We start from the raw sequence: 20,214 nt of genomic DNA, 5'->3' as shown, positions 1-20,214 counted from the left end.
TGATTTCTTCTGGTTTCCTCAGTCCTCTTACCAGGGACTTAGAAGCCCCAAATCTTCGAGTCTGGTTGTCACATTGTGCTTATATTGGGCATTTGTTCATCACCTACCTGGGCAGGTTCTTGTGGAAGTTGTTCTTTACTGTGGCCTCTCTGTACCTTGATTGCTGGATAGTTTGTTATTTTGAAATACAGAAAGATCTGTTATTTTGTATGCCGCAAAGTTGAGCAGACTCTAGATGTTCACATTATGTTAAAAACGTTTTGGAGAGGCATCTGCGTAGCTCAGTTGGTTAAGCATCTAATTCTTGGTTTCGGCTCAGGTTTGTGAGTTCGTGCCCCACATGGGACTCTGCTTTGATAGCGCAGAACCTGCTTGGGATTCTCTCTGTCTCTCCCTCCCTCCCTCCCTCTCTCTCCCCCTCCTTCTCCCTCTCCCCCTCTTCCCCTCTCCCTCTCCCTCACTCTCTGCCCCTCTCCTGCTCACTCTCTCCCTCAAAATTAATAAGTAAATGCTTAAGAAAAAACGACAAATCTCTTTTTGGAGACCCTGGCTGACTATGGGGATCTTTCCCAGCATAATAGATTTTACTCGGGGACCTACAGAGAGCCTCACAGTATTGGTGAGACGCTGGCTCCAGCAGCTGCCTCCTCTTTGTCAGAGCCAGGGCCAGTGGAATCACATCCTAGCGGTTCATGGTGGGTGCAGGTGCCCTTCCTCCTCCTCCCTGCTTTTACTTGTGAGAGGGTAGAATAAGTGTGCTTTTCCCACTTTTACTTGCAGGGCTTGAGGGTGCATAAAGCCATCATGCTAGATGGCATGTTAGATTTCGTGTCTTGGGTTTCATCCTCCCCCTCCCCCTCTCTAGCCCTGTTGTCCTGCACTGTCTGAAGTGGGCTGGCATCACTTTCACCTGGACTTCCAGACCACTGTCCAGCCACTACCTGTCTCTCCCCAGTTCTGTTCTCCACACAGTTACAGAGTGGGGCATCTAAAATGTAGACCTGATCATGCTATTCCTGCATAAAACCCTTTGTGGTGCCCTGTCTGTCTACACCGGTGGGTTTGGTTTTGGTTTTGGTTTTGCAGCGTTGGGAGAGTTTTCTCCAGGGCTTAGTCCCTGAGCCTGGCTAATTAATGTGAGATTATGTTCTTTTTTTTTTTTTTTTAATTTTTTTAACGTTTTATTTATTTTTGAGACAGAGAGAGACAGAGCATGAACAGGGGAGGGTCAGCGAGAGGGAGACACAGAATCTGAAACAGGCTCCAGGCTCTGAGCTGTCAGCACAGAGCCCGACGCGGGGCTCGAACTCACGGACCTCGAGATCATGACCTGAGCCGAAGTCGGCCGCTTAACCGACTGAGCCACCCAGGCGCCCCGAGATTATGTTCTTTTTGCAAACATAAGATATCTTACAGAGATCAAAGCTGGTATCTCTCTAGCCTTGAGAACTTTGTGTAGGCCCTTGGGGCTCCGGAAGTTCTGGTTGAGAACACAGATCCCTCTGTCCTACTGTGGGACTGGGAGAGAGGAAAGGTCAACTACTGCCCAGGCCTGAGTCTAATGTTGGAAAGCCTGTTACTAGAGCACATCTTCTAACTCTTAGTATTGCTTTCATGAAATCGTTAAGCAGAATTAATCAAAATATCTTGAACCTGAGATTAGAGAGTTTGGGCAAAGAATTTTTGAATAGGGGTTTTTAGAGAAGGAAAAATGTAGAAGTCTTCCTTGCAGCTTCTCAGGGATTGGTAATGGGTTTGTTTGACTTCTTCCTAGTTCCCAGGTAATCCTTTCCAGGGAACACTTGTTTAATATACATACACGGTATGGTTAGCTGTTACATGTTGGCTTATTTCTTGTGGTAGTATTCTAGAAATACTATGAATGATGGAGTGAAATAGTTACAAGTTAATCTGGTTGGTGAGCATACTAGCATCTTTATACATTTTTATGTGTCTTTTATTTTTAAAAGTAAGATGCTGTCTGATACCCAGGTGGCATTTCAGTTTTCTGCCTTGCCAGCCCCTTAAGGGAATCCTATTCTTGCTGCTATGACATACATCCATTACCCCATTTATCATCTTTTTTTAAAGCTAAACCTGTCTTTTATGTGGGTATAAAAAATAGCTGGTATGTATATTTTTAATCTTGTTCTTTCTTTTTTTAAAATTTATTTTGAGAGAGAGTGCAAGCGTGAGTGGGGAGGGGCAGAGAGAGACATAGAGAATCTCAGGTGCTTTCAGGGCAGAGCCTGACACGGGGCTCAATCTCACGAACTGTGAGACCATGACCTGAGTCAAAATCAAAAAGTCTGATGATCAACCGACTGAGTCACCCAGGCTCCCCTCTCTATTGTTTTTAAACCACTCTATATGGAGGTATAGTATACTCATCCATTGTGAGTGTATAATTCAGTGGTATTTAATAAATGTATAGAGTTATAAAATCTCTGCAGTCCAGTTTTAGAATATTTCTAGCACCCTAAAAAGTTCTCTTTTACCAGTTGGCAAGTCATTTTCCACTCCCAACTCCAGCCCCAGGCAATCACTGACCTGCTTTCTGTCTTATTCCTTTCCTGATCACTTTCTATAAATGCCATTATATAACATACAGTTTTTTGTGTGTCTGGCCTCTTCCATAACATAATGTTTGAAGGTTCATCGTGTTGTAGCTCTTTGTTTTTCATGGCTAAATACATTCCGTCTTATGGATATATCACATTTCATTATCCATTTGCCTATATATTTTCTTAAATTTTTGTTAAAGGAATTCCTGCTCCTACTTCAAAATGTCCTGATTTTGGTACTTACTTATAAGCCTGTGTGAAAAAGTCAATAGTTCTGTGCCCATGCTCTGATGTAACAGGTTAACCCTCTCCCCACCCCACCCCCTTTTTCTTTCTGTTTCTTGGTATTCTCATAGGCTTTACAGAAGGGAAGATGAATTTTAAGGGTTAACATGCAAGTCAAACAGCTTTTTCTTCTTTTAACCATCGTCTTTATAATTATGCCGTCTTTTTATTTTACCTGTTTGTTCTCAGGAGAGTTATAGAGTTTATGAGAGGATACCTGTTCCACATCATCTGCGCTTGTCGTATTATTTTTCTAAGGGGGTTTACTCACTATCATACATTACAGATGGAGAGACTGAAATGATGACATGGAGTGAAGAAACAATGACGTTTACTTAGCCCAGGGAACCGGTAATAGCTGTATTTAACACCTGCCGTCATTCAGTAAATATGCTGAGTCTCTACTCTGAAGATTTGGCACTGACCGACACACTGCTGTCTAACAGGGCTTCCCATTGCATTAAAATAAAATCTGAATTCTGTCCCTGCAGGGCCCACGTGCACCCTGCCCACCCTTCTGACCTCCTTTCCCTCAACATGTCTCCCTTCCCCACTCCATTCAGCCACGCTGGCCTCCTTGCTGTTTCCAACCCCCAGACTCATTCGCACCTTGGGATTTGCTCTTTGTTCTGCCCCTGGATCTTCACATGGTTAGTTCCTAGTAGTCATTTGAGCCTTGGCTCAAAGGTCACCTCCTTGAGGATCCTTTTCCTGCTGCCCCGGCTAAAGATCCTTCACAGGCACTATCACATCACCCTATTTTGTTTTGTTTCCTAACCCTCTACACTACTCAAAACGTTCATTTTGTTTATTTACTTGTTGATTGTCCATTTTCCCCTGACCAAAATTTAGGCTCCGTGAAAGTCTAGAGACTTTGTATGTCGTTCACGATCATATCCCCAGCACTTACGATAGTGCCTGACACATAGTAGGTGCTCATAAATATTGTTAAAGAACCAGAGGGTTTTTAGTATAGCTGTCACGTACCCTCGAAGAGGGGGAGTAGAATTGTAAAGGATGACCACAAGAGGTGCAGTTAGGAGCCGGGGTAAAAATGAGGTAGGAAGGTATAACCCTTCTCTGTGGGAGGCTTGCTCCAAAAAACCATCCCAAGTGGGGTTGGCTCTCTAGTTGAGGTAATACAGAATACCCGTGCTGGCACCTTCATTTCACAGCTGATTAAGTTTTAAGTCAGGGCTAAATTTGTACTTGGTAAATACCAATTAGCCATATTTACTTATAAACTTTTTATAAATAAACTGCTTAACTCAATATGGCAAACAAGAGGCCACCTCGTGAAGTTTCATTGATCATAATATTCCTGTGAAACAGTCCCTCGTTACCACTCATTGAACATTTGCTAGCTTTGGAAACGAGGACACAGATTACGTGGCACATTTGGGATTGGTGATAAATAGATGGGAGAGTTCAGAGAGCATTAAGTGTTTCCTCTTTCCTGTTTGTGGACTTGCTCATTAGCTGGCCAAATTCGTCAGTGTTCTTCTTTGTCACAGGAGCACCGGAGTTTGCAAGAAGAGTATTTGTATGTTCGCACAGCATTTTGTAGAAGCCTCTTAAAACTACGTACTACTTTTCACTGGAATTGGTGGTCTCAGTTTCTCTCTCCATCAGTGACCAACACTGTTCTGTTTATATTTGTATCCCAAGGACCTAAGCACTCAAATATATATTGTATGAGTGAATAAGAACTTACAAATCTGAGATTTTCTGAAGTGTGAAAACAGTGGCTTTGTTTTTCTTTGAGGTCCTAGTTTAAGTTAATTTTGTCTCTAGTAGTGAGTTCTTTTTTTTTTTTTTTTCCAATGTTTATCTTTCAGAGAGAGAGAGAGTAAGAGAGCAAGAGCGTGTGAGCAGGGGAGGGGCAGAGAGAGAGGGAGACATAGAATCTTAAGCAGGCTCCAGGCTCTGAGCTGTCAGCACAGAGCCCGACATGGGGCTCGAACTCAGGAACCACGAGATCACTAACTAAGCTGAAGTGAGACACCTAACTGACTGAGCCACCCAGGTGCCCCTCTAGCAGTGACTTCTGATTTTCACTTAGATTGACCACAGTTTAGGAGTTAATATGCTCGTTGTCTGAAAGTAAAGGGAGTGAATGGTAGTTATTCGTGTCTGTCATGGAAATCTAGTTTTTTGTATTTATATTAAAAATTTGTTTTCTCTAAAAATCCTGATATCTGTCTCTAAAACATAGATTTGAAAATTGTGTCTTATATCTAATGTAACCGCATATACTAAAATACTGTGGATTCTCTGGAACACTTGAGAAGTAATACTAACTTCATAAAGTCATGTGTTTGTTTTGTTTTGCTTTTTTATTTTCAAGAGAGAAGGCATGAGCAGGGGGAACGGGCAGAAGGAGAGAGAGAGAATCCTAAGTAGGCCCTGTGCTGTTAGCTCAGAGCCTGACATGGGGCTTGATCCCATGACCTTGGCATCATGACCTGAGCTGAAATCAAGAGGCAGATGTTCAACTGACTGAGCCACCCAGGCACCCCTATAAAATCATATTTAAATACTTAAAAAAAAATCTGACTTTAGAATGATTAAGTAGAAAAGGATTTGAATGAATGAATGACTTCCTGTCTCTGTTGAAGATATTTTGAGCAACTACTGATGATCTTTTACAAGAAGAGGGAAAGTATGTGGTCTGTCATAGGAGTCAAGAGTTTGAGGTTTGGTGGGAGAAAAAAATAAAAAAAACGCTCATTGGTAGGAACCAGTAGTCATCCATTTCAAACAAAGTTTGTGGTATGGTATTTTTTTCTTCAGGGTAAATGTGTATTTTACTACCTCCCTTTAGAGAAATAGTTGCTTATGTGCTATTTGTGGTGTTTAAAATTTTTTTTAATTTAATTTTCTTTTTTTATAATAAACAAGACATTTATTTTTCATACTCATTTGGGGGAAAGGAAAAAAGCCAATTTGCCTTATCCAATGATGATCTTTCTGGAAGAGTGTCCATTCATTCCATAGAATTGGATAGGTTGCTTGATCTGAGGATTTTGGACTTTTCACTCATAAAGAGAACTTCCTCTTTGAAGAGAGTGGTCAGAGGGTGAGTCTTCATGAGCAGCTTTGCTGGTGCACAGACAGAGTGCCTCTCTGAGTGAAGCTTTTCCCACACTGGCCACACAGTAGGGTGTCTGTCCTGTGTGGATTTTGCCATGTGGGATACAAGTCTTCCTGGTGTGGAAACTTCTGCACTGTGTACAGGCATAGGGTTTCAGGCTTGTGCAGACTTTGAGGTGGTCAGTTAAGCTTAATTCAGCTTCCTTACTTTTTTATTTTTTAAAGAACAGAGGCTTTAATTTCTTAAAAATGTTTATTTGTTTTTAAGAAAGAGGGAGAGAGAGAGAGAGAGAACGAGCGAGCATGCCAGCAGGGGCGGGGCAGAGAGAGAGGAGGGACAGAGGATTTGAAGCAGGCTCTGTGCTGACAGCAGGGAGCCTGATGCGGGACTTGAACTCAGGAACCATGAGATCATGACTTCAACTGAAGTCAGATGCTTAACTGACTGAGCCACCCAGGTGCCCATAAGCTTCCTTTCTGATTGAAGGCTTTTCACCACTGTGAACTTTTTTCTATGAACAGCAAGGTGATTTTGATTCCTGAAGCTTCTCTGACAAATAGCACACTCATAGGGTTTCTGTCCGGTGTAGAGTCTTTCATGAACGGCCAGACTACCTCGTTGACTAAAGCTTTTCTCACACTCCTTGCACTGATAGGGCTTCTCTCCTGTGATTACCGTTGGCCATGAAACTTTTTCCACAGTGGGTACACTCAAAGGGGCTTTGACCAGTGTGGATTCTCTCGTGCAAGGTTAGACTAACTCCTTTGTGCCTGAAGGATTCTCCACATTCCTGACCTTCATAGACCATCTGTCTTACTCCTGGGGAATCTTTCCTGTGGTATCTTAGAATCTGGGCATTTTGTTCTAGCTTCTCTCTTCTTAAAAAATTCTGGAAATCGTAACTTGAGGATCCTGTGGCATCAGAGTGATCATATTTGTGGTTGGGGCTTCTATCATCACATTAAAAAGTGCTACATTCTGGATACATCTTCCATGACAGTCCAGCAGGGTAGCTGTTGGAAATGCAAACATGTCCGTGCCTGCTCAGTGTCCTTAATCACCACCTGTTCATGTGATTCTTCCATGGGCTGTCCTTAAACACCACAGTGGCCTACACCAGCAGACAGACAAAGCCTGGTGCCGAGCCCACAGCAGCGCCTGCCTGTTTGTGGTATATATATTTTATAATGTTTATTTATTCTTGAGAGAGCACGAGTGGGGGGAAGGAGCAGAGAGAGAGGGAGACCTAGAATCCGAAGCAGGCTCCAGGCTCTGAGCTGTCAGCACAGAGCCCGACGTGAGGCTCAAACTCACGAATGGCGAGATCATGACCTGAGCTGAAGTTAGACACTTAACGGATTGAGTCACCTAGGCACCCCTGTGGCTTTTTTTTTTTTTTTTAATCTTCCAAATGAAGCCTGTGGTTTGCTTGGGTTATTTACTGACCACAGCCTGCTTGACGCCTCTTAGAAAAATGATTGTCATGACAGTAAACTTAGACTCACCCCCAAAGAATTCAACAGATTATCTGATGAGATTGTTTCATCTTTCATGACCTGTGTCCTGTTCATGTGATGCTGGGTAGATGGCAGCTCGGAGTGATGTGATCTAGGAGGGTGGAGAACACTGAGGTCAGCTTTATGTAGGTGACTATTTGTAGGTTCCACGAATACCAGTAAGAGTATCATAAAGTCAAAGTGCCAGATGGAGAACTATTATTCCGGTTCGCACGGGCAGAGACTCGCTGTTAGCATCTCTTGGAGCCTTACACCGTCAGACACCGCTCTGAGCAATTTTATGTGAGTTGGTTTACTTGACCCTCACAGCAGCCCTAAAGTCATCACCATTTTACTTATGAGGAAACTGAGATTTAGAAATTAAGCAACCTGACCAGTTAATAGAGCTGGCATTTGAATCTGTCCAACTTCAGAGCCCTTGCCGTGTGTCAGCATATTTCTTTCTTTACTCACTTCTGAGATGTCACATTCAACCTCAGCCACAGGAGATCTTGTTCCTTTGGTCAGTTTATGTGGAAAAGTGGCGTTTTCTGTGTAGGCTCCAGTGGAGACGGTCACCTTCCATTTATTCTGCAAATGTTTTTCTGAGGGTCCGCTGTGCTGTGCTGGGCATTGCGGGTTGCAGGGCCAGATACAACAGGGCTCCTGCGTGGAGTTTTCTCCATCTCTGTCTTGCCTCGTTGATACCTGTCATGATACCAGGATGCTTCTGTAATGTCCTGGCGCTGCCTGCCCTCTGTCACCCTTCACATGCCCTTCCTGCCTGAAGTGCCTTAAACCGTCTCCCTTAGTTCCTTAAATCAGTTTCAGTGTCTCTGAAAGTTTTTCTTTCAGAGGAAAAGTACATAGTCTCGAGGGGCACCTGGGTGGCTTAGTCAGTTGAGCGTCTGACTCTTGATTTTGGCTCAGGTCATGATCTCACAGTTGTGGGATCAAGCCCCACATTGGGCTCTGGGCTGACAGCACAAAGCCTGCTTGGAAGTCTCTGTCTCTCTCTGCCCTTTCCCCCATTGCACGTGCTCGCTCTCTCTCTCTCTCTCTCTCTCTCTCTCTCTCTCTCAATAAATAAACTTTAAAAACTACATAGGCTTGAGGCTTTAATGTTTTTCCATCTTCAACAAAGGGTTAAAGCTGAAAAAAAATCTGCCATCCCAAACTCCTAGAAAGCTATATGCAGAGAAAATTAGAAACAAATGCCTTTAGTATTAAAAAGCAAGACAAAAAATAAATGTAGTATTGGTCTTAAACGAGAAAGGCGGGGCGCCTGACTGGCTCAGTCCATAGAGCATGTGACTTTTGATCTCTGGGTTGTGAGTTCAAGCCCCATGTTGGGCCTAGAGCTTACTTAAAAAAAATAACAGGGGCACCTGGGTGGCTCAGTCGGTTAAATATCTGACTTTAGCTCAGGTCATGATCTCACAGTTTGTGGGTTCGAGCTCCTTGTCAGGCTCTGTACTGACAGCTCAGAGCCTGGAGCCTGCTTCAGATTCTGTGTCTCCCTCTCTCTCTGCCCCTCACCTGTTCACACTCTGTCTCTCTCTCTCTTTCAAAAATATACATTAGAAAAATAATAAAAGTAAATAAAAATAACACTAAAAAAAAGAAACTAGGAAGGAAAGAACAATAAACAAAAAGGAAGTAGGAAAAAGGAAATAGTAAAGATAAAATGTGAATTCAAGAAAACAGAGAACATCAGAAAGAAAAGAAAAAAAAAAAACCCTAAAAGCTGGTTCCTTTTTTAATTTTATTTATTTATTTTTTTTACATTTATTTATTGAGAGACATAGAGAGACAGAGCACATGTTGGGGAGGGGCAGAGAGAGAAGGAGACACAGAATCCGAAGCAGGCTCCAGGCTCTGAACTGTCAGCACAGAGCCCGAAGCGGGGCTCTAACCCACAAACCATGAGATCATGACCCGAGCCGAAGTCTGACGCTTAACTGACTGAGCCACCCAGGCGCCCCAAAGCTGGTTCCTTTTTTAAATTTTTTTTTTTCAACGTTTATTTATTCTTGGGACAGAGAGAGACAGAGCATGAACGGGGGAGGGGCAGAGAGAGAGGGAGACACAGAATCGGAAACAGGCTCCAGGCTCTGAGCCATCAGCCCAGAGCCCGACGCGGGGCTCGAACTCAACGGACCGCGAGATCGTGACCTGGCTGAAGTCGGACGCTTAACCGATTGCGCCACCCAGGCGCCCCCAAAGCTGGTTCCTTTTTAAGATCGGTAATAAATTACTGTCCCAAGTTAATATAACTTGTTTTAGAATTAGTCAAAATTATTTATTTTTAAATGTATTAAATTAACTAAACCTACTTAACTATCAGTAGGGGCTGATTGAATAAACTGGAACACATCCACACAGTAGAGTGACCGCAATTGCAAACAGAAGGAAGTTCTCTGTATTCTGCATGGTGCAGCACAGTGCATGTAGAATGCTAGCTTTTGTGTAAAAATAAAAGGGAGGAAAAAGAACATACGTTAACATTTGCTTTCATCTGCAAGTATAAATGCCAGGAGGAAGGAGGCATTGCTAATCAGTAACCATGCTTCCCATGTAGTAGGAGTGGGGCAGGTGTGGACAAGAGTTCAGTAAGGGAGACTCTTCCCTCCATGCGTATTTTTAATGTTTGTTTATTTTTGAGAGAGAGAGTGTGAGCGGGGGAGGGGTAGAGAGTGAGGGTGATGGAGAATCCAAAGTAGGCTCTTCACTTATAAAACTGCTCTAGAAAAGAAACAAAAAAAAAAGTTCGATGCAGGGCTCAAGCTCATGAGCTGTGAGATCATGACCCAAGCTGAAGTCGGACATTGAACCCACTGAGCCACCCAGACGTTCCCATGCATATTTCTTTTAGAATTTTTGGAACCATGAGAATGCATTGGTTATTCGAGAATTAATTTAAGTTTGTTATGTATAAAGGTTTGTTTTTTTTTTTTTTTTCCCCAATCAATAGGAAAAAGGTGAACAGCTCAAACAAAAAGTGAGGAAAGTGCCTATCGCGGTACCTCCGTGTTGTGGGATCCTAGCCTGCTGCACTGTGGTGGGGGGAGTGAACCAGAACAGCAGGGTCTGTCTCGGGGTGTTGAGAATACAGGCAAAACATTTATTTTCTTTCTTGTAATGTTCTTAAGTTCCTGCAGTGACTCCTCTCTGTAACAGAGGCAATTTCTAAAGAAGCAATTAAGATAAAGGAAGCCTAGAACAAAGTAAGAAAATTAAAAAAAGGAAAGTCAATCTGAAGAGTAGCAAGGGAAAACAGCGCTAGCAGATGTGACACAGATTATAAAGCAGCAGTAATTGTAATGCTGTGGCAGCAGCACAAATCCTGAACTTTCAAAGCTGTAGAAAGACTCACGCGCGTCAGTGCGTTCTTGTGTGCCCATGAGAGATTGTGGCAAAATGAGTATTTGAAGTAGAAAAGTAATGGAAAAGGAAGGAATAATTCATAAATGGTGGTTGGTAATTTTGGAAATAATGTTCGCATAGTACATCAAACGGCTGGGACAGAGTTACACATTAAAGAAGACTGACAGCTTTGAGCAGTTCATGTCAAATAAAATGTGAAGAATAGTAATCTTAATAGTCATGAGGAAACAGCCTCACAGTGGAAAATATCTGTAGAGTGAAATTATTTTAAAGAATTCACATTTTCGTGCAGCATCTACTTAGGCCAAAAGCAAATGCGTGTAGATGTGTATCTGTCCTTAATATGGACGCGTCTTGTTTTCCGTGGATAAAGATGTAAAGGAAGTATGAGAATACAGACACAGCAGTTGTCACAGTGTAGGAGTATAGATGAATTTTGTTTTCCCTTAATGATGTGCCAATTTTATTTTTGTAGCAAATGCTTATTTTTTTAGTGTTTATTTTCGAGACCGTGCGAGTGGGGGAGGGGCAGAGAGAGGGGGACAGATCCAAAACGGGCTGTGTGCTGACAGCAGAGATCCTGTTGTGGGGCTCAAACCCACGAACCGTGATATCATGACCTGAGTCGAAGTCAGTTGCTCAATGAAAGCCACCCAGGTTCCTCCCAAATACTTATTTTGAAGCTGGAAAATCCCTCTGGAATAATAAAGTATTTTTAATGAAGGGACAAATTAATTTGGTGGAGAGCCCAATGACTATATATTATTTAGGCTATTTCATTACTGGGACATATCAGATCACTCTCATAATATAAATCATTCAGGTAAACTTTACCAGTGTTTGGAGAAAGCTCTTTAAAAGCTGAAGAGAAGGCAAAGAGAAGAAGCCGTCAAGGGTAATGGTGGAGAGTTCTGTACTTAATTGTCAGTTGCAGCTGCAAAGGATTAAGCTATAGAATTCTGTTCACCTCTTTATTTTTACATTCTCTTTTTCCAGGTTGGTGGCACCAAGGCTGGCGTAGTCCGGTTTCTTGGGGAGACAGACTTTGCCAAGGGGGAATGGTGTGGTGTGGAGTTGGATGAGCCTCTTGGGAAGAACGATGGGGCTGTTGCTGGAACCAGGTTTGTTTGGAGTTGGAATCTTGCCTCCCTCTTGCACATATAAACGCTCAAGCAGATCTCACCAAGAGCTGCACTTTTATTTCTTAAGGCTCACTTACTGATTTTTTTCCCCCCACCAGAATTGGAGACATTCTTTTAACTGTTTCTTTTAGTAATATGTAATGCATCTGAGTAAATTCTGAACAAGCATTCAACTTATTTATTTTTTTTAGAGTAGTTTTAGTTTCATAGCAAAATTGAGAGGAAGGTATAGAGTTCCCATATGTCCCCTGCTCCCAACGTGCACAGCCTCCCCAGCTATCAACATCCTGCCACCCGATGGTACGTTTGTTACAACTAATGAACCTAGATTGACACATTATAGTTTGAATCCCTCTGTTACAGGTTTATCAGATAGTAGATCTATTTATTCCCTTGTACTTCAGTAGATCTTTAGTAACAGATCAGTAATTTTGTCTCTGTGTATCAGATTGTTATTTTTTAGTGTGTTTTCTAAAACATCCTGGAGGTTACCAGCCTACATACATGTGAATGCTACATGCTGGTTGATCACCCCAGCTTTCTGGTAGAATTCACAGCAAACCAGTCATGAGTTATGACCAGAAAACTATGCTTTTGCTTATAGTTGTTATTTCTTGTAATTAAGTCTTTTTGGTCACTGCTTTTATTGTTATTTTCTAAAGGTATTTTCAGTGCCAACCCAAATATGGCCTGTTTGCTCCTGTCCACAAAGTAACCAAGATTGGTTTCCCTTCCACGACACCGGCCAAAGCCAAGGCTGCCGCCGTGAGGCGAGTGATGGCGACCACGCCCGCCAGCCTGAAGCGCAGCCCTTCCGCCTCGTCTCTCAGCTCCATGAGCTCAGTGGCCTCCTCCGTGAGCAGCAAACCCAGCCGTACTGGATTAGTAAGCCTCCCCGTCCTCACTGCATGTCTCTCCCTTCCAGGCACGATAAATGCCTGCTGCTGGTGGACCTGCTTTGCTTTAGGAGCTATTAACTTGCCTTGTACTGAGTGTTAGTTGTAGCTTGTTGGAGGTCCGTTCCAGATGTCATAAAACAAAGCTTTAGCAGGAAGACAGATTTTGAAATAGGGTTTTGAACTCTGCTTCCAGGTTCTTGAGGCTCTAAGATGTATCTAGTTCTTGGTGAGTCTGTAGTAACTAGTGTTGAGTCTAACATATGGGGTGATTTTCTCTGAAATTATTTTGGGCACAAGAATGACAGGAAAAAGGGAGGGATCGTTTTCCTCAACAACTTAGGTCTCTCTGACTTGAAACAATTTGAAGGAACTAAAGTATTCTGAGAAAAGGCGTGTTCTTAGAATTTAGGTAGCATGTTAATACAGTCTAACCCACCGAGAGCGGTTAGTGTGTGGGATGTTCCTGTCTTGCGCCAGAGGACACACGGCAGAACGAGCAGAACTTGCAAGGATGCTAGGAAGTGCCACGCTGTGTCTCCTTTCTCCATCTCTTCCTCTCCCTTCCGCTTCCTCTCTCCACCTTTTTCCCATTAAGTCAGTAAAAATAGAATGATGAGAATTAAAATAGGCAGTGGTGGCTCATTCTGTTTGTTAATACAGTGTTTTATTAGGGTCAGAACAATGACTTCTTGTCTCCTGCCAGTAAATTTATTTACGTGAAGTGAGGCAAACACTGTTTAGATTTGTAATGGCAGCATAAGACTGCGCTGCAGACTGAATTCTGGATCTCTGTGTTAATGACCGTAAACTACAGACAGAAGGGAGAATGTTAAATGGTGTGATCGGAAGTAAGGCTGCTGGCCTGCGGTCTCGTTTTGCCTTCTCTTCCACGGTCCACAGTCCTTGGGAAGAGAACGGGGGAGGATTCTTTGCTTCTAGTGGGGGGTGGGGGAGGAGTGCTCCTCTGCCAGCCAGCTGGACTTTCTCTTAAATTCAGGTAAAATAAATACCTGCTTGGACTATTTCATTTCACATATGAAAAGAAAGTCTACATCTTCAAGAGAAAAATTACAAATGGACTTTTACAAGAAAAGCTTGATGAGAACAATGACATAGAGGTGAAGCCACCCCTCTTTGGACAGAGCATCGTTCAGCAAACTCACATGGACATCTAGTCTACTTTGCTAATCCAGGAACAAGTCCATGCAAGTGTGTTCTCTGGATTAGGAATTCTTTCTTGAGTCACTTTTATTATGTTGTAATTGTAAGTGTCCATTTCTTTGGAAGACAACCGAGCTCTCCCTGCTCCCTCCCAACCTCTCCTCTTTTCAGACCAGTCCTGATCGTTCTTAGTTCACCTCACTCAGTGAAGAAAAGTGACAAGAGAGAAAGGAGTCTTCTTGTCTTGTAAAACAGCTTGTTTTTGTATATCTTTATTGAGGGTGGCTGTAGTTTCTAAACCAAAAATCACCATAAAAGAATATGCCAAAAATACAGAAAAAGTGACTTCCTAGAAATATATCTCCCCAGAATAATCCCATGCATATGTATGGAAAGGTCTAATGATTCTTGAATGTAGAATCCTCCGAAGTACTGAGCACAGAGGTGCCCAAATGCTCTGATTTCCCAGCCCCTTAAGAGTTATTTTTTCATAGGGCCTCCGGGCGGAAAGAAATAGCAATTCTGTTTATGAAGCAGCTAAGGACAAACAAGTTAATATTTATGTTCTAGCAAGTTAGTAGTTGTTCAAAAAGAATGATACACATTAATTGAGAGAAAAAAGGATTTTTTTTTTTTTAATTTTTTTTTTTTCAACGTTTATTTATTTTTGGGACAGAGAGAGACAGAGCATGAACAGGGGAGGGGCAGAGAGAGAGGAAGACACAGAATCGGAAACAGGCTCCAGGCTCTGAGCCATCAGCCCAGAGCCTGACACGGGGCTCGAACTCGCGGACCGCGAGATCGTGACCTGGCTGAAGTCGGACGCTTAACCGACTGCACCACCCAGGCGCCCCGAAAAAAGGATTTAAAAAAAAAAATTTTTTTTTTTAACGTTTATTTATTTTTGAGACAAAAAGAGACAGAGCATGAACAGGGGAGGGGCAGAGAGAGAGGAAGACACAGAATCTGAAACAGGCTCCAGGCTCTGAGCTGTCAAGCACAGAGCCCGACGCGGGGCTTGAACTCACAGACCGTGAGATCATGACCTGAGCCGAAGTCCGACGCTTAACCGACCAAGCCACCCAGGCGCCCCGAGAAGAAAGGATTTTTAGTTAATTCGTAAATAATCAAGCTTAGTGTTAGCTTGTATGGTCCTGTTGGGCACTGTACATGCTTGTCAAACCTTGGAGTCTTATTGAAAACTGCCACCTTCGTTTCCTCTGACACATTGATTGTGTCACTGATTTGCACAGTATTGGCTTTTTGTCATGGCAGCAACCAAGGCCTAGCTTTGGGAAGGCACAACGTTATCGAAAGGAATATAGTCCAGTTGCCTCAAACTCCATTGCCCCAAGCTGGTAGTTTGCACGGTGTCCAACCGGTGGTGCCGTGTTTCCCTTGAAATTTGAAAATCTTCCACAGTGCCCAGTGACTTGGCTGCAGCACCCTGGGTTATCTCTGTGCAGGGAACCTCAGATCTACTTTACCCAGGAAGAAAAGTTAGTACCGAGAAAGTATAATTTTAACCATATAATGAAATTGGAAAGTCAAGGTCAGATGGTTAAAAGAACACTCCCCCCTGCCCCAGTATGTTTATGTAATTCAAGAAATTTCACAAAATAGAAATAAGCAGAAATAGAAACTCTAAGAGTAAAGGAATCCAGTCAAGCCCCAAACTGTCTAACTATTAATGACAGATCCTCACTCTGTCTGCCTCCTGGACGAGGGCTCAGATAGACGCATGAAGAGCATTCGAGTGGCAAACAAGGCTTTGATTGCAGGAGATGAAGTCAGGGCTGACTTGATCCAGATCCAGCGATCTGATCTCTAAGTCCACGGCCTTGGACAAATGCTTGCCAAGGGATGAGGCCTTTCCTGAACTCCCTCCCAGCCCCTGGAGCCTCACTTGGAAGAATGCTGTTCAACTTGCACACATTATCCCTTGCCATAATGGGAGGTTGTTTTCTCAGTGTTTTTATCTGAACGATTAGCCTCAGTGTGGAGGAACAGCACAGAGTAACAGAGGCCCCGGGCGGCTTTCTTTCTCCACCCCTCCCCCCTTCGCGTTTCTGCTCTGCCTTATTTTCTGTCTCCTCCCCTTCCCTCTCCAATCCCCTTACCGCTCCTCCCATCCCCTCCTCCTCTTTCTCCACAGATTCTCTTTCCCTCTTTTTCCTCCCTCTGCATGTCCTCTGTCTCCCTTTCTCTTACGCGTGGACTTGCCCACACACATGCACACTCACCCCATACACATGCACTTTTTAAGGCAGATAGAGTTTTCCTCTTTGTCTGATATTCATAAATCCCTCTGGTGATTGGGATTCAGGCCTTCAAGTTCTGGATTCCTGGGTGAGATCTTCTGTGCCTTTCATTTGTTTAAAAAAGTTTTTATTTGGGGCGCCTGGGTGGCGCAGTCGGTTGAGCGTCCAACTTCGGCCAGGTCACGATCTCGCGGTCCGTGAGTTCGAGCCCCGCGTCGGGCTCTGGGCTGACGGCTCAGAGCCTGGAGCCTGTTTCCAATTCTGTGTCTCCCTCTCTCTCTGCCCCTCCCCCGTTCATGCTTTGTCTCTCTGTGTCCCAAAAATAAATAAAAATGTTGAAAAAAAAATTTTTTTAAAGTTTTTATTTAATAAATTTAATTAAAAATTAAATTAATTAATTTCAAGTATACAATTTAGTGATTCAACACTTCCATCCAACACCTGGTGCTCATCACAAGTGCCCTCCTTAATCCCCATCACATCACCTATTTCCCCCATTCCCCCCTCCCCCCTGGTAACCATCAGTTTGTTCTCTTAAGAGTCTGTTTCTTGGTTTGTCTCTTTTTCTTCCCTTTGCTCATTTGTTTTGTTTCTTAAATTCCACATATGAGTGAAATCATATGGTATTTGTCTTTCTCTGACTTGTTTCTCTTAGCATTATACTCTCTAGATCCATCCACATTGTTGCAAATGGCAAGATTTCATTCTTTTTTATCTGTGCCTTTCATTTTGAAAGAAAGATGAAGAAAATCCTGACAAAATCCAACTGTTTAATCAATAAGAGGACGGTTTTTGGCTCCAAGGGTGACCTCTTGGTTACTTAATGGTAGTTAGAGAAAGTTGGAAAGTCTCGACCTCAAGTCTGAGGAGCAAAAGACTGACCAAAACGTCACAAGAAGAAGAAAACTACTAATGAAGCTCAGGTGGTAACAGAAGCTTGTTAAATGGGTTTGTGGAATTTTTCTAGATTCCTACAAGGCCCTGTCAGCTGAGCTCAGGGTACCTTTGACGTGAGCCACTTATTCTCCTTCTAAACATCTTTCTGATTGTTCCATGACTTCTCACATTGATGTGTTGTTTGTGAAATTTACAGTCAGGAGGCGCACGCTGTCTTGCTTCCTTGATGAAAAGCTTTTCCTAATAATTGGCAAGCTTGGGAGCAGGGGCAGCACCTTCGCTTTGCTGAGGAGACGCCTGCCATGCATGCCTCGTGCCCTCCTTGCATCCCCGATAGCATCATCGCCCTTCACTTCTTTAACTTTCCTTTGCAGTTGACTGAAACCTCCTCCCGTTACGCCAGGAAGATCTCCGGCACCACTGCCCTCCAGGAGGCCCTGAAGGAGAAGCAGCAGCACATTGAGCAGCTGCTGGCTGAACGGGATCTAGAGAGGGCGGAGGTGGCCAAGGCCACGAGCCACGTGGGGGAAATAGAGCAGGAGCTAGCTCTGGCCCGGGACGGACACGACCAGGTGAAGTCTGGTGCTGACCTTGTTTCGGAGATGGTGATGGGTTCTAAGCTGATCTTGTGGAGATGGTGGAGCTTTCTAAGTTGAGGGAGGAGGCTGAGCAGCGTACCTCGTGCTTGGAGCCAGGGAGCTAGTCTTGGGAGCACTGGAAATGAGTAGAAATGTCTTTGCTGGGCTTGTTTGAAGCTGTGACCTGGGGTACCACTTTGTATCGTCATAAAGATGCAGTTTTGTTCTTCTTGAGTCTACCGTAGTCCTTCGGTCTTTACATCCAGGCCTCTTGGCCTGTGTCAGGGGAACTTGTTTACTGGGACCTTACCAACGATTGCAACTCCTGTTTTGTAGATGACCTTCTGTATGCGTTTCAGCCGTAAAAAAGATGAGCGTTGTTGTACCATTGCCCTCTTTTGCTTTAATGGTGTGGTTTTTCATCATCTAGTTTCCAGGAATGCGGCCGAGAAGTAACCTATTAAAGATTATAGAAAGCATTGCACTGTGAAAAGGTTTTAGAGTCATACCCGCCCACAATGGTACCACTTAGCTGTAGCTCTTTGGAGGCATCCCTGGGCCTGTGTCTGGGTCCGAGGGAGGCCACTCACTGACACCCTTGTCTTTCTCAGCATGTCCTGGAATTGGAGGCCAAGATGGACCAGCTGCGAACGATGGTGGAGGCTGCTGACAGGGAGAAGGTGGAGCTTCTCAACCAACTTGAAGAGGAGAAAAGGTGACCTCAAACTGTTCCTTAGTGCAAGTGTGGCCTTTTCCTTCTAAATGACCTTAGGAAAACATTCTTATTAAGGTGTCAAGCCGTAGAACCAAAGGAGTGACTGTGTGTCCGGTAGAAATTCAACTCTTCATCTTGTGCCGGGAGGGTTTGCTTTGATTTGACTTTTTTTTGAGAAGTTTGGAATTATCTAGACAGGGCCTGCTAAATTTAACAGCTGCTTATTGAGCACCTGCTGTGTGCCAAACATCCTCTTGAGGTTGGCCTTAGTGTCGTGAAGTCGATTCAAACCCTGCTTCCACCTGGAACCGTTTTTGGTGAGAAGACATTTTGGGTCCATGTTACCTAGTATGTATGTATTTTAAATGTTTGTTTATTTATTTATTTTTTTTTATTGTAATTGTTATGATGGCTGTGTGTTTATTTTTTTATTTAACATTTTTATTTATTTTCGAGACAGAGAGAGAGACAGAGCATGAACAGGGGAGGGGCAGAGAGAGAGGGAGACACAGAATCTGAAACAGGCTCCAGGCTCTGAGCGGTCAGCACAGAGCCCGACGCGGGGCTCGAACTCACGGACCGCGAGATCATGACCTGAGCCGAAGTCGGATGCTTAACCGACCGAGCCACCCAGGCGCCCCAATGTTTGTTTATTTTTGAGAGAGAGAGAGAGAGCGTGCGAGTGAGGATGAGTGGGGGAGGGGTAGAGAGAGGTGGGGATAGAGGATCTGAAGTGGGCTCCACACTGACAACAGTGAGCGCAATGCGGGTGTTGAACCCACGAACAAGATCATAACCTGAGCTGAAGTCAGACTCTCAACCGACTGAGCCACCCAGGCGTCCCCAAAGTGACCAAGTATTTATGAAACACCTGTGTATCTAAATAAAACTCTTCTGTCTGGTAAGTGATACGAGGGCCCTGTCCTTGAGAAACTCAGTACCTTGTTAGGAAAACATAACTTCCATGTGAAGCAATTAGAGGATTATCCAGGTCAGGATGGAATCACGTGCTAAATGGTGTGAGACAGAGCAAGTTTGGTTCTTAGAGGCTTCTTGAGGCTGTGAACTAACACAGTCTCTGAACAAGGTGTCTGCATGGAAACCATTGGAACATTTCTGGACAAAAGGACGTTTGTCCTGTCTTGCATTTAATGCCGCCATCTTGTCATTTCTGATGGTAGCAACTTAATTCATTAGCCATCTGGTCTGTATGTTTAGGACCGTGAGAGGCACCACTGAGGTACGGGATACAGTGGAGGTATAATAGAGTCTCTTATCAAGGAAATTATCTTCTTACTAGAAGGAGAAGTGCTATATATAGGAAATTTTCTTCACATCCTAAAAATGGCTACGAATAAATGAGATATAGTAATAGGCCTTTCTAGGCCCTTCTGAATACCAAGGCAACAGTACCATTTGCTTTGGTTCTTAAACCAGCTCTTGATCTGCTGACTGCTGGGCAGGACAAATGTCCTCCCACACTTCCAGTGAGCTTGAGGGGTATAAATTATTTACGATTATATTTCTGATTTAAGAGTAGAATTTTTATTTAAAAAAATTTTTTTTTAATGTTTATTTGAGAAGGAGAGTGCATATGTGAGCAGGGGCAGAGCAGAGAGAGAGAGAGAGAGAGAGAGAGAGAGAGAGGGCATCCTAAGCAGGCTCTGTACTGTTAGCCCAGAACCCGACATGGGGCTTGAACTCACAAACCATGAAATCGTGACCTGAGCCAAAA

The 20,214-nt window shown here is 43.6% G+C and overlaps 1 protein-coding gene across 1 annotated transcript in view; it reads left to right on the top strand.

Annotated features, from left to right (window-relative positions):
* Window positions 1-20,214, top strand: part of CLIP1 (CAP-Gly domain containing linker protein 1) — a 126,813-nt gene that overhangs the window by 46,966 nt on the left and 59,633 nt on the right. The window contains 4 exon segments of the mRNA XM_032595412.1: window positions 11,823-11,947; window positions 12,631-12,853; window positions 17,561-17,758; window positions 18,376-18,479. Of these exon segments, the coding sequence (XP_032451303.1) occupies window positions 11,823-11,947; window positions 12,631-12,853; window positions 17,561-17,758; window positions 18,376-18,479 (650 nt within the window).

The sequence above is a fragment of the Lynx canadensis genome, chromosome D3 (genome assembly GCF_007474595.2).
Source record: "Lynx canadensis isolate LIC74 chromosome D3, mLynCan4.pri.v2, whole genome shotgun sequence".
Classification (NCBI taxonomy): Eukaryota; Metazoa; Chordata; class Mammalia; order Carnivora; family Felidae; genus Lynx; species Lynx canadensis.
Note: the sequence above shows the minus strand (reverse complement) of the source record. Positions and strands in the feature narration are given on the sequence as shown.